General features: G+C 41.1%; 1 protein-coding gene across 2 annotated transcripts in view; it reads left to right on the top strand.

The window, feature by feature from the left end:
* Positions 1–15,134, top strand: part of Ssh (Protein phosphatase Slingshot) — a 64,812-nt gene that overhangs the window by 3,520 nt on the left and 46,158 nt on the right. The window contains exon 2 of one of the 2 annotated variants that reach the window (XM_070658442.1): positions 1,603–1,658. In XM_070658442.1, coding sequence (XP_070514543.1) covers positions 1,603–1,658 — 56 coding nt within the window. Of the gene's footprint in view, positions 1–1,602; positions 1,659–10,074; positions 10,302–15,134 lie in introns of those variants that run through there. The other variant, XM_070658450.1, reaches the window with a different exon arrangement.

The following is a 15,134-nucleotide window of genomic DNA, read 5'->3' as shown; positions in this document are numbered from 1 at the left end:
ATTGTACTGCGCCGTTAATAGCTCGCGTTGTTTTATGCGCTCGCACAATCAATTTTCTCAACGACCGCAGTGGTACATTGCAAACTGCCTTCTTCGGGGATAATTGCAGGATGTTGTCTTTTGCATATTCTCATCGGAGAAATGTTTTAAAATGTGAGGTTGATAGGCTCTACTCGAGACTTTTTTCACAGACTTTTAATTTTCGAGAAAAACCATTTTGCGATATTAATTAATATCTCGTCTCATAAAATAATTTACTGTTTGTGATCAATTAATATTTCCAACGATTGCGATATATTCAATCATACGCGTTTAATTTTGATCATTTTTTAATTTTTTTTTGTGTGTTTTTTGACATGCAAATTTTGAACGATTGGACCGCGATTTTTTAGCTCGACGTCGCGTGCCAAAAATGCTTTCGAGGACAATTCACTTCGTCGAGTGTCTTTGAGTTTCAAAGGACTAGAAAGGGTGCTGCCCTATCATTCGTTTTGCATGTAGCGAAGTGCACTTACTACGAAGGGGCCAGTTGCATTTTTTTTTTTAACGTTAAGAGAAGGGCAGCCTTGAACTGGCTGCACGCCTATTGATTTTGAGGGTTCGTTTTCTGCGTGACCATGGGGACTCGCGTGGGGATTCGCACTCGTATCCTTGATATTTACGATGCACTTTATTAATAAAAGAGCCACCACGCGTGGAGGCCTACGCGCGACTAAACGATGCGTGGAAATGTCTCGCTATATTACACGCGGGAAACGACATAAAGTAGAAATATAAAGTCCGCCGTGATATATTGACTCGTGCGCCGATAAGTAGAATTTATATTTATGCGCGATATTTCTCTGTTTTATAATTATAAAAAATTAATTTAGGAATGCGCAAAGTCGAACTAATGCTTTATAAAATTATTATTATCACATCGTGCAATTAAAGGTTGAATTCTCGGATAGGCTCTGTTTCATTTTTCTGGAGAGCAGTTGTTTGCACTGTCAAAGATTTGTTAGATGGCTGTAATAAACTTTCGAATTGAGCGTTTGACCGGCAATTTTATTCGGTAGCTCGTAGCATTGTCTTCAAGCACACGACTGTATTTTCCAACGTTCCACTCACCGTGACTGTCACGATGCCTCAATTATTCTCAAGGGAGACGAATAAAGGCCTATTCGTATTTCCCTGTCGTGGACTCGGTATTGACGTAATTCCGCGGCAATGATCCTTTGTTAGCGCTTTCACCACAAATTATTAATGCCGTTTGCTCGGCGGTTTTTGCTTGTCGCAGAAATGGACCGAAAGTGAAAAGAGGAAGCGGCAGGGAAAAAGTTCCGCTTTGTTAACTAGTAATTTCTTGGATTATGACTCGAACGAACAGTAAACATCGCGACTTGATGCCAAAATTCTTATTAAAAAAATTAAAAAATGTATGATGAGAGTTTAGATTGTCAATATATTTAACTCGCTTATCTTCTGATATATATTTATATAATTTTTCGTAATTTATATAATTTTTATGTAAATTTATGTAATAATGGTAATATTTTTATGTAATTGATATATATTTATGTAATCTTTTTTTATTAACAATTATTTCTTTTATTTTTTCAGGATTCAGGAGCAGGAGCACCAGCTGATGACGAGGATACTACGAGAACATGCAAAAGGTTAGTTTGCACAATTTACCATAAATGCAAAAATATTGTGTACTTCTTCTACTAAACATTATAAATTTTGAATATGTTATTGATTTTATTTTATTCCGCAATAAGTTACACACTATTTTTGCAATAATGCAAATTTCACATAGTTTCTGCGTCAACAAATCGCTTTTATTTTTAAATCTTCCCAACTTGGTACACTCTATATACAATATACTATATAAACGGATAGCATACGTACATACCCAGTTTCAGGGGCGATAAGATCGAATCGCAAGTGCGTATCATTAAGCGCGATCGGGATCAGCGGCGTAGTCTCCGAGCTCTCATCTCGCGCGTGGAATGTTTTTCGGCCGATTTTTCTCGTTTGTCAGCGCATAGTTGCTCCAGCTGGCGGCGCAAAAAGCGCAAAATGAAGCGGAATTCAATACGGGGTGCAGGTTAATAAGTCGCGATAGGGATAACGAAGCGAGTTGCCGGGCGACCTGTGGACTGGTAGCCATCCGTACTTGCCGAATAATTTCTTCTCACTTTATCGGCCATTGGCGGCGAGATCGGTCGGGTTCCACGATCGTCGACCTAATCAAATTCCTCTTACGGAATTTTTCCCGCGGGAGTATCACGCGGGATGCTTCAAATTTTTTTTTCTTTCTCTTTTTTTCTTTTTTTCAACTACGTTCTTATTGCAAGCTTTTGCGACTCCGGGACGGTTTCGTTCTCTCGAACGAAGATTGGGGTTTTATCATCGGATATTTGAGATGCGTCGAGCGCTTTTATTGCGCTGGCCGAGCAGAGCCGTGTTTTGCAGTGTTTATGCTCTTGCAGACAGGTATCGAGATGCTGCACCGATCGACGCCGGTTTTATCGCCGCGCGAATGGATACCTAATCTGAAATTAGTTTATTTTATGTATGTCCCCACGATTTTATCTTTAGAACGTTTTGTTTGAGCGTACGCAGTGGGTTTATTATTTCTACATCGCTAATGCACTATTTTCTGATACAATCAAATTTTAATGCACCGGAGCGAGCGGTGATTATTATTTTCTAATTATTTTCGATTAGTAATCGTTGTTTTTACAAAAGTCATACGTATAGTCGTCTATTTTAATTTATAAATAATTTTACGCGTATACGTTTTACTTCTTTAACGTCTCTCCTCGCCTTTAAAGATGCATCAAAGATTTTATATGATAAAATACGTGTATAAACGTGTGCTCGGCGAAAGGCGCGTTATCACGATCCTCGGGTCTTTTTAATCAAGCAGTTTAATGCTTTATTGCACCGTAAATAAAATCTAGACTTTAGACCGACGTCGTGAGATGAGGACGATAAGTGTGCGAATTTTTTACGAACCAATTTCGCGGCGTCAACAGCCTCCTCTCGGCGAAAGGCGGCTGCTCGCGTACTTATCGCGAATCACGATTGATCGCGCACCCGGAATCGTGCCGGTTCAACCGGAAATAGCGCGGGGACGTTATTCAATCAACGGCGAAGACGAGTTCCGGCGTTTCCTGGTGGAAGCGCGTGCCTTCGCTTCCTACTTCGGCGTTGTCGCCGTAATTCAAACACGACGCGTTTCGCAATAGGTAAGCGCGATTTCCTCGGACGGCCGCGATGTACGGTCTCCCAATCCGCGTTGCACTTCTGCGTAAATGAGCGTGCGGGAAAATCCTCACGGAACTCGGATTCACTCTCTTATTCGGCCGTCGCGAGAGAGAAGGCTTCACTCTTAATCGTCCGACTTTCTACGACACGTTTGCGTAACATTTCGCTTGGCGCGCGGATCGTAAAGTTACGCAGGAAACGTAATCGCCTCGCGGATGGAAAGAGGAAAAAGAAAAAAGAGAATCCCCCTTCGCAAACGGATATTAAGATGCTCCAGCGCTAACGAGGGTCACGATCGGGAGCTTTAATCGCGGATATTGCTTCGACTCATTGTAAATCCGATTTTTCAACGTAAACGAATATAACGGGGCAGACGGGAGATAATTCGTAGATTATTCCCGGATAAATGGATGAAATTGCAGCGGCGGATTGTTTCAACAATTTCAAGGGAAAGTTTCTTCGGTAGAAAAATAATTCTTTTCAATAGCCTCAGTTTGAATAGGTCGAAAGTAAGAACCAATCCGGATGAGTCTCACGGAAGTAAATGGACAATAGAAACCCGTGTTCATCGATTAACTTGCGAATCTCAATCTCATTCGAATAGGATTTTTTTACTTAAGGCTTTGTTTTCCTCTTTAAATATTGAGAAGCTCGATACGCTTGTTGCATCTTGGTATTAGAAAATCTGATTCGTCAGCGATCAACGTCGTTATGTTATACCCATGGCACTCTTAATTCTTGCTCTTGGCAGAACCGATGGTCGTTTGCTATTTTTGGCTAAATTATTCGCAAGGCATTTCAGCAGGGCACGTATCCGATACACGACCTTTCGTCCGGCTAAAGTTCAGCCAACACAGAGCCGCGTACTAGCCAGAGAAGAGACGTTAACTTGGACGCGACGCGATGAAACCATTAAGTGCAACGCGTTCCGTTATAAATTATTGCCCGCGTGATTTTAATATGCTCGTAAAATTTTGGACGATAATAATTAAAAGTATATTTCTCCCGCACGACGTTATCAAAGGCTTCGAGCTCGAGCAATATTATTTCTATCATCGATACACTATATACGCGTCGATTCTTCACACTCGCGGTATAACGAGACAATAAATTCAACCTTAAAGCAAAGTATTATAATTAACATATATCTCGATTCTCGCACAAACGAATGATCACAGCAAGAAATATATTTTCACCCGAACGCAATCCGTTTCACGATGTCTCGACGACAACACAGCCGCGCAGTTTACGACGTACTTTCACGTTCCGTGTGACCTGCCATAGATTTAGAGCCCGACCGCAAACTCATTAGTATCCGTCACGGGGTGGACGTTGCTCTATCTACGTCCGGCGAATCTCCATAATTTTCTGCACGCCTCTTCGCCTTCGCCGCGAGAGGAGAACTTCGATCGCTCGTCGCGAGAAAAAGAGAGGGACGTCCGGTGCACGGCCTGATATTTTCTGCGGATTAATGCCCCCTAATTTTCCGTGTCACCTCGTGGCGTCTCCAGACTAGTCAAACGGACGTTCCACGATCGTGCAATTATCACACAGCCGTAGAGATCCCGATACCTCCGAGGCATTATCTCCAATTACGTAGCGTTTGCGGCTCGAGTTTATCTTTCGCGCGGTCACAATGCAATTTAAGTATCGAGTTTCGCACTTGTTAACACGCGCTAACGGTCGAATTGTTGAAAAGCGAGTTAGCACACGGCCGATCGTTTCGAGGCGGTTTTGCGCGGATCTTAAATATTGCGCGCCGACCGCCGAGAAGCTGGGCCTCGTAAGGATCTCTGACGACCTGCCCTGAAGTCGACCGAGGCGGTCTACCTTGAACGGGATTCCCGGCCGTTCGTAAATTTCACTAACAAAGAGTCACGAGGCTCGTGAGGATAATAGCCGGACGTACATGTATTTTCTCTAACGTAAATAGCGCCGCGTACGTGCTACCTATTAGTTTCGCGAGTTCTGATAGTTTCAGCGCGAAAGAAATAAATGCGCGGAAAATGATACATCCTGTCTGCATTTTTAATGAGATATTTTTAACTGTTATTTTTTTTTCCGAGATTGATAGCGCGACAGCTTTCGAAACGACCTTATAGTAGTTCAACTTGTAGTTATCTTGATTAATATTTTATTATAGTTACGTTAATGCATATATATATATATATTTTTTTTTTTTTGCTGCAATTGTTCCTTCTCGTAGTCTTTATCGTTGAGGTTTTTCAGAAGTTTCGTACGAGATACGTAACCCTGAACTATATTTCAGTCACGCATTTCGGGCGAGCGCGAACAATGCGGTCTTGTGCAATTTGAGATTGAATCAGATCACGCTCCGAAACCAGCTAATTGGTTTCTTACGACACGCATCAACCGATTGTTCCTGACCGAGGCTCGCGAGGGTCCCACGCGCCTTTATTTCGTTGGTTTCTTAATTATATTCACAAGAGAAGTATCATACATCATTATGCGTCGTTTATGAAAGTTTATTAAAAAAAGAACATGACAAAAATGTCAAAGTTTTTTTTATTAAAGTTCTTAGTCGAGTATTTATTTTCGTATTAAATTTTGATTTTTTTTTCTTGCGGTTTGCAAAGAAAAAATTTTTTTTTGCTGGACCTCGCGTGCAACGTGATATCTTTTTCTTCGCGAGAAGGAATTCTGAAAGATGACAGCTCGTGTGAGGCTCCGAATCTCGGAGCCCATCGATCGTCGTGATCGCGCGCGGATGCTTGTTTCGAGGAGCTTTTGAATAATTCATGCACGACTGTGCGTCCTCGTCGTCGGTCAGTCTGCCGCGACTGTAATCCCCCTTCCTTTTGTAAACGTCTGTTCTGAGGCTTCGTAAAAAAGACGCGCGATGATCGAGATGTTGTGCATTATGTTTCTGCGCCTTTCGCGTTACTTATTTTCTCGCCAGAGTAGAGGAGAGATCGGCGAACGAAGTCGATAAAATTGATGCAAGCCGCTACGAGACGTAGATTTATGATTATCGTTTTTATTCGTTTTCAACTTTTTATTGTTTTTTTTTATTCAACTCGGAGTCTTTACATTTTTTTTTTTCTTCTTCTTCTATATGATGGTTTTACTATTTTCCATAAATATTTTACAAACACTTTTCTGTTTGGACGCGATAAAGAATGAAATTTAAAGTGTATTCAGCTACAGTTAAAATTACCTGAGGGTTATTAATTTAGAATTTTTCATTTTTGCATTTTAATAATATCCCGCTTCTCGTGCGCGACAGCGCGTGGTATTTTTAGCGATGGCAATGTATAAAAATTGACGCACGCTACCCTTTCAACTTTCCGCTACTTTTCCTCGCTAAGGAGACTTTAATTGCGTGCTCATAAGCGGCATTACGCACTGTTACTCTAGCTTCACGATGAGGTAACAGCGCGCAATGAAGCACTGGCAAGTTACTAAGCAGAACAATCCTCCATTACGCATTTTATGCTTAAATCACTTACTTTGGGCGATAACATATTATACAACGTATATTGCGATTAAAAAGACGCGAAATGTTAAAACTATTACAATCGATATCACAAAATTTAGATTAAAATTTAACTTTGGATTTAAAGCTGCGGATTCGCGTGAAGGAAAAAGAAGCATGATAGATCCAAATGGCTAGCTGCATTGTAAATACCATGCAAAAAATAGCACCGGGGGAAAAACCAGAAAGAGCAAAGGGGAAGGGCGTCAATCTCAAGGGCGGAGGAATAAAAATGACGGTAGCAGAATTACCCTTTTACGTCTCCTCTCATTGTGCTCTCGTGTCATTTACGTAATCGCCCTTGAGATTATCCACCTCCCCTCCGCGTTTTTTCCGGTTTTTTTTTCTTTTCTTTTTTCCTTTTTCGCCTTGATGCTATTTTTCGCTCGGTATTTATCGCGTGCCTTGGGATACGCTTATTGATAAAGGGGGCGTTCATCAGTTCTCATTGATAAGCTTCTTCTCTGGTGTCGCTAGGCATGCTAATTTGTTTAAACTGGTATCAATGATACCTCTATCGGAAACTCGCAAATGGCCTTTGTTTATCAAGCGAGACGGATAGATTCCAGACTGTCCCTTCTCTATGCAGGGTTTCTCCGCGAATGCATTAGCATTTATACGGTGTTCACTTGTGTTTTGCATGGATGAGCTAGCAAATCGGAGCAAACGTACGTACATATATACGACAATCGCAGCTAAGGTCGATGCACTGACGATGCCAGCTGACATGTGTATGAATAACGTGACATCGGCATGCATGGTGTTTATCGCGAGAGCACTGCGCCGCATTACGATCCGCAAACGCTGCGACCGAACATTTGGATACTCCGCACATTAATAATTAATTTATATTATATTTAATAATAACATAACGACATAATAATAATAACGCTTGCATTAATATTACTAGTCGATGTATAAATATTCACAACGACGCGCGGCGCGGCGTTCGAAGAATCCAAGCGGCTTATTCTTTTACTTTTTAAAGAATCTGATAGCCCGACGAAAAGAGTTATCGAGGAAGAATTTCCCTTCGGTTGCGCGTCATTGGTATGCGTGACGCAAAAGCTCGGTACGCCAAGAATATTGACGATTTCTTCCTTAATCCGTCGCGCATTAGTGACTCGTGTGCGCCTTGCTCGCAAATTGTACGCAAATATTTTCGCACGAGGTGGGCTAATAACCATCATCGGCGTGCCCGATACTCTCGGGTGCAAATAAAAACATTAATAAACATCGATATTCACCACGTAGTGGCTCCGCTATCTTGTAATCTTAGAAACAACACGACCCAGTTTCGCGTACCCCACGGGCATGTAACCGCGATTTCAATCATACGAGACCGGACCGGTTGACGCAGATGATTAATGCGTCGCATGCGCTCCCCTTGACAGTGAAAAAAAATTGAGGAACGATTCGTGCTACGAGATCTCGAAGGAGCGTGATACTCGGATGCTGCGCGATGAGTCATTCGTCGGGATAGGATACTTAAAATCGATGTTAGGTGAGAACGATGGTTGGGCCGAGAAATTCAAATACATCAAGGGACATTTAATTTCCAATTTAATTGCGCGCAAATAGCAGATCGTAGATTGTTTTTAGAAAATATATTCGTTATTTTTAATTATCATAACGAAACCCGAATACAGTTGGTTAATATCGAAACACCAAACAGAGATTGCTTGCTCTAGATTTTTTTTTTATTGGCGTTATTGTTGCTTTTATTAACGTTTTATATCACGACGAGACACATGTACGAATTCTGTCAACCGGATATAAAATATTTAAAACGTTTCGATTCATTTTTTAGATGAAATTAATTATTCACTCGCCGTCATCGGTTAACAACTGATCGCATGTATAGCTAGGTTGGTTTAATGCTTAATAGTTGTAATATATTTATGAAGTAGCGACAATAGTAACTGGTACAGTAGGTCAGTAGTGACAGACGTTTATTATAAGAAAATAAGAGCGTGGTTTTTGAAAAGCTATATTTTTATGAGACAGCGTTTCAGAGAATTTATTATTACTATTATAATTTTTTTTTATTAATTTAATATTTAAAAGATTGACGGAAAATATTGATTCACCAATTGATTGCTTGATTATTGCGCCATGAATAATTGGCTCGGGATATAAATAGAAACTATTCGGTTCGATTAAATACACCGCTGATAGATGTTTTTAATTCTGTTTGATTCGGACAAAAGTAGGTTACTGCAAATCGAGAGAAAATCTTGTTGAGCTTGTTAGGTATTGATCGCAGGAAATCTGGGAAACGGAATGAATCGTGGCAATTATGGAAACGTGTTATTGTTTTCAAACCTCGAATTGGTACGCACTCGTTGCCTTTTTAATCTGTTTGCGCGATTGCTTATCGTGCCCTTAAGCACTGATACAATTGGCTCTCTCGTTACGGACAATTGCTATGATACTGCGTACGCGGTAACACGCCTATGTAACACGCAATGCATTTCTATAAATACTTTCGATGGCATAATGCAATAACCCCAAGGTAAATTTGCAAGATAGCCTGATTAAAAAGCACTTGGCGTCATCAACCTCGATTTATGCACGACGAGCTTTTTCTAAAATTAATATCATTCAACACCCGACGAAATCGGGAACGTCCCATTTCATTAAGAAAATCGTTATTAATTAAAACTTAATCTGCGCTCAAAAGAGAAGATCTTTTTTTAAAAATGCATGGACTGTTTTATTTGAATAGAATGAGACTTTACCAAGAAAAAAAAACGGGGATTAAACCAGAGTAAGAAGTTATATTCCGATTTAGATAAATCCTTTTTACGAAAACTCCGGCAAAAGACTCGTTAATAGAAAATTGAAAAGCGATACGATATTTTAATTTTTAATGTGTAATTCTAGTGCAAGATATTTTCATAAACTTTAATAATATTCCTTTTCTTTCTTGCGGTGACTTTTTAAATAATCTTTAAAAGATAATATCGTAGATATAAGTTTTGAGGTTAAGATAATCGAGATGAAAATTTGCTAATGCGAGATTTCGTAAAATGGTCCATCGTGGAAACGGGATCTGTGCAGAGAAACTTGTGCGTGCGCCTTCTCTCGATCGACCGCTGCTAGGGAATCAGGTTGTGGTGGGGGGGCGCTGCTGACTGAGGTTAGCTGCGAACTGCGCTTGCTTCAGTTGTCTCGCGACCTCCTGCCTGTGAAAGCCGAATCCGCGTCGCTCCGGCGCGGACCGCCTCTCGCTTTCGCTTCGCGCGGACGCGAACCCGGCGCGTATTCAGCTCGCTTTTGTCCGCGCCGGCTCGTCCCCCGGGGGTGATGAAATGCACACGGGCGTCGTTTTGAGGCTCCGCGACGCGCGACCGGGGTTCGAATGTGCCGTACGTTGTGCGCGACGAGTGCCGCGGCGGTGAATTGATGGAGCCCAGCGGCTAGTCGTTTAAGTGCGCTCAGTGCCCTGCGAACTGATTCCGATGGTCTTCGAGAACATCGAGATGAGGAACCCCGCGGGGTTCCTGCTCGAGGACGCCAGGCACGGGTACATTCAGTACATCAGGTACGTTTCTCGGATTTCTTTGACACGCCGCGTTCGTCAAAGGACAGTTGGCGCCGTGAATCGGCAGTTAAATTAACTAAACCTAAACCGCCCCTTTACGGCGTTGTAGCGACAGAGAAATATCTTAGACGGAGATAGGGAATCGGCTGGGCACCGGTCGTGGCACGTTTACAAGCTCGAGCTTGTTTAGCTTTCGGTGACGATTTGGAAGGAAACGCCATTCATTCGGGATTAAATAAACCGTACAGTTTACACGACTCGGTCTGAGCGACAAGAATGCATTGCGAGCGCCGGATACGCGTGAACTCGCCCGTTGTTGTACCGTTCGCAACAACGTTCATTGTCAAACGCGCGCTGGAATCTTCGCCAAAAACACATGTCGCGGAAATTGATCTCCCGGTAACGCTAATTATTCAACGAGAGTCATAGTTCCTCGGTTCTCTTCGGTGCAGACAGCGGTTCCGATCGCGTCGCTGTTTCTTTATCGGTTTTTCCGAAATTATTTATTTTATATTTTTGCCACGCTTATTTTATTCACTTTATTAATTATGCTCATTATATTTATTATATTTAGTAATTTTATTTCATAAACGTGATTATTAAAATCCGAAGGGACATTATTGATTTCAATAGCGTTACCCTTTTACACAAAGGGCGAATATGTGTTTAATGTGGCGATGCAGCGCGGACTTCCGGTGCACGTCGCATATGTCTGCGGCACTCCGGATCGCTGTTGCAAGCCGGAGTCGTAAATCAGGCGTCGTAGTAAAATAGATATCGAATGAACATTGTCCTCGCTATGGGAGTCCGCGATCTAATCCGGGGGGACGATCGATAATACACCTTAATCCGACCGGCGTAGCGAAGTCATCGCTCATTTCGCGGCGTAAGCTTAAAAGATTATCGCGGATTATAACGGAGGATTTTTTTTGGGAGCGAATCCGTATCAGGTAAAGAATAATCAATGCAACATATGTCAAAGAGGTTGGTTCGGCGATAAACAGCGCTATTTGAATTAAATATCGAGCTACGACAAAACCTCGAAAAAGCCGACGTTTGTCTTCGTAATATTAAAACATCTGCGAGAAATGAGAGGAATATTTGAACGTCTTATTAATTTAATCAGGCGTTCAAACACGAATAGTCAATATCGTAAATAATGCATGAAGATATTAATTGCGTGGCAAATTGAGAGCTTACATTATAATTCTATAACGATATTTTTTATCAGCCCACTTTTCTCAGTGAAGTCTTATTCGATCGCGTCGGTTTTTACTATTATTTCTTTTCGCGTATGCGAACGAAAGATCCTGCCGCGAACGATGCCAGATCTGGCTTAACTAGAACCAAAAGGATAATTTGCAGCATTTTTTTTTTATTTTTTTAATTCCACTTCTCGTCGTGAACTTTCTGGTTGACCGAGAATTAGTTAGCTTACCGCTAGGAAATAACGGTTTATAGAAAACAACAAACTTTTGCTTTTTTTTTCTTTTAATCATGCACACGAGGTATCTCTTAAAGTATCCGCAATGTTAATTATGTAATTAACTGCTGATCTCATTTGTTGCACGATGCGCTGAATATAAAATAATATCTAATCGTACATTTTATGATATAAATGCAATTAAATTGGACGGTTTGTAAGAGCTTTGCGGCAAGCTTCGTTCGCGCGAAACGTCTTTTTGCAAAAACGATTTCTTCAACGAGAGTTAATTGAGAGATCAGAAAATTACTCGGGGAAAGATACTCTCCTCGTACCGTTAGCGATGGTCCAGTTCGAGCTGGTGGGAACTTGGGAACGCAACCTTCACCGGCACACGAACTCTTTGTTTCTTTTTTTTTTTTTTTTTTCTTTTTTTCTTTTTTTGAGCCGCAAGGGTCCGAGTCGATTTTCTGTCGAGAACTCCATCTCGCGCAATATATCGTTTTCAACGAGGCATTTAGTTCGAGGGATTGCGAAAAAAATATACATTTAAATCAGCTGAACTTCAGTATCAAAATTTTATCAGAATTCCTTCTCGAAAACATGTGTATTCGAGTACCAACGCGTCGGACATTTATAGGTACCATGTGTTTTCTGAAAGCAAGCTCCTTTGTCAGCATCAGCTGACTCGGCACATCAGCTGCGCGGTTTTGTATGGCCGGTGTAGTATAAGGGAACCCTGATTATTCGTCAAGAGACGTCGCCCTGGGAAAAGTTGGCTCCTACCCAACTCATGAATATTTAGAATTCACCATTGCGGTATTACTTATTTCACGAGTTGCATAATTATATGTAAAATAAACCACTTATTAATATCTTCGTTAAAGAGGAAATAGCTCACGTAAAATATTTAAAAAAAAATACATTTCTATATATACTGTTTTACAATTAAATTAAAAACTTTTGGTTATATACATTGCGATCGAGAGATTCTATTTACGGTCTAACGTGATAAACTCGAGAAGTCCGAAAACGCACTAGGTATACATAGATACACAGATATATCGTATATTAAACATATATTTAATTATACAACGCGACCAAAATATCCAGCACCGAATTATAAATGACGTTCCGTTCTAGAATCTGCTATGTAGATTACAGATCGCCCAAAGTGAGCTTAATGGGCTAATCGATAGGCTAATATAGAACAACGCGGCTGTGCTCATCTCGCTTCGTTAAACGGACGAGTCACGGGTATTGTTGATGCCGCGATGTATCTCGAGCACGGGGCTATCGAGATGCTCTTACTCTAATCACGGCGGTGATTATAAATTTGCAATCGGACATGTGGTATCTCTATCAATAACCGTTAGAAAAAGGTGGCTTAACTCCCGTACTGCCGCAGCTGCTTTCTGTAACATTCTACCTCTGCCGTAACGGGTCTCTTGTCGCCGCGATATAAATCGCAACGGCGATTATTGCCGAGTAATCGCCGGATCGAACAGTCGGCCTGTTATCTTCTTCTCCGCGCGCGCCGCCGATCGTAAATCAATACTCCGCGCTGCAAATATTAAAGCGGCCGAGATCGCATCGCGAGCCCTCTCCAGCCCGATATTTATAACCGCGGACGTTCACGTGATCGTCCCGAGACCATTAACTTCCCATTATGTAATTTCTCCGCGAAACGCCCATTAAGTACCCGTGAATTAATCCCATTGATATGCGTAACGCTCGATGCGACTGTGAAAAAAGGTCTTTCCGAACGGATTCGCGCCGGCGAATTCTCTCATCTCCGACAGCTGTAAAAAGTACTGCTACTCCTGAAAATAGCGATTAATTTTCTTTACATCGTTCACGGGCCACGCGTGTTCCGGTAATAAAATCGCAGAAGTGATTTAACGCGACACGACACATTTGAACCGAGATTAACGCTTATAGTAGAGTCTTTCAGTCACACGAAATTCTTAAGCGATTAAAGCGTTTATAACGTTCCTTGTCACGACTTTGTTAAATAAATTACCTTCGTTAGGTACGATCTTTCGTATAGATTACATTTTTTTGGATTATTAATTTTTCTAAGTGTACATAGAGTAATTCTTGAACACGCCGGGCTTCGTCGCCGGCAAAGATTATAAAATTGAGAAATAATTTTATAAGCTGTATGGTAAATTGCCTTATAATCGAATAAGCTTTTTTTATTTGGGTTGACGTCGATCGATCGATTTCAGATAATACCGAAAATCAAGTACTTACGACCGAGAGCTCTATATTATTGCGCAATAAATTAATCACTTTCGAAAGTCGTCCAGCAATTATTTCGCATTAATCTTGCAGATATTAATCGCGGATTAGCATAATTTACTTTTGCCGTCCCTTGACTCCCCGTGAATCGTTTCTGCTTCTTGCTTTCGTGTTGCTCAACATGTCGAGTAAGTCGAAACGCGCTGCTCTGGCTGTCTGTAAGTTACTTTCCATCAATTTTCTGGACGGATGCACACAACGACGCGTCCGATTCATGTAGACGCAACTTCTGTCTGGGCGAGCGGATAGGTTTCATCTCGTAAAATCTGCTTTTATTGGTCGGCTGGCCGTCTCGGCTCGTAAAGACTTTCGCCTCGGTGCGCTGCATTGACAAGAATTTTCAGATCGACGGCGCGTTACCGTTTAGTTCGTAAAGCTACTTTCCGGTCTTATCCGACGAGTTAGTAACCCTTATGACAACGTTGTTAAAAGCGTCTTTGATTCACAGCTCCTCTCATCGTAAAAGATATGTATATCAGTGCAATAGTCGTTTCTCTCTCGGCGTAAAGATCTCTTCCAAAGGTCGATGACTTCGCAACGCGTTTCATTGTCGCGTTCGATTATCGTTTCCACAGAAATGTACGGCAATGCGGTGTTGCTTAGGAACGAAGCTCACAACACGGAAGTCGATGTATAGCTGACCGTGGGGTAATTGACGATGGAGATTACGCTTCTAATCTTACGTCAGATAGTAGATCAAGGACGGTATAGATAGAGATTATTATTATTAATTACCTGCGCATTTTTTTTTTTTTTTAATACGTATAAATCGATGTATCACGTAATACAGCAAGGTTCAATGCCTTTAGACATCTCTTTCGAATTAATGGTCACTCAATTTCTTTCGGAATAGGTACACAGCTTTTAATTATTTTAATTACGGCGGGTGTATATTTATTTTATAACATCTAAATATTTTTAAAAAATATATTTTTTATTAATTCTTAATTAAAAATTCTTAAATTCGAAATATTCTTCACGTGGATTATTTTCGCGGTCTTTACGTCCATAAATTGCGTCAAATAATAATTGGCATATTAAAGAAACGTGCGTGTATGTGTATGTACAAAGTAATGCGCACGTACGGCACCGTGAGTAGACTTCCT

Source organism: Cardiocondyla obscurior, linkage group LG01 (assembly GCF_019399895.1).
Source record: "Cardiocondyla obscurior isolate alpha-2009 linkage group LG01, Cobs3.1, whole genome shotgun sequence".
NCBI lineage: Eukaryota > Metazoa > Arthropoda > Insecta > Hymenoptera > Formicidae > Cardiocondyla > Cardiocondyla obscurior.
The sequence above is the reverse complement of the archived record's forward strand: the minus strand, read 5'-3'. Positions and strand labels throughout refer to the sequence as shown.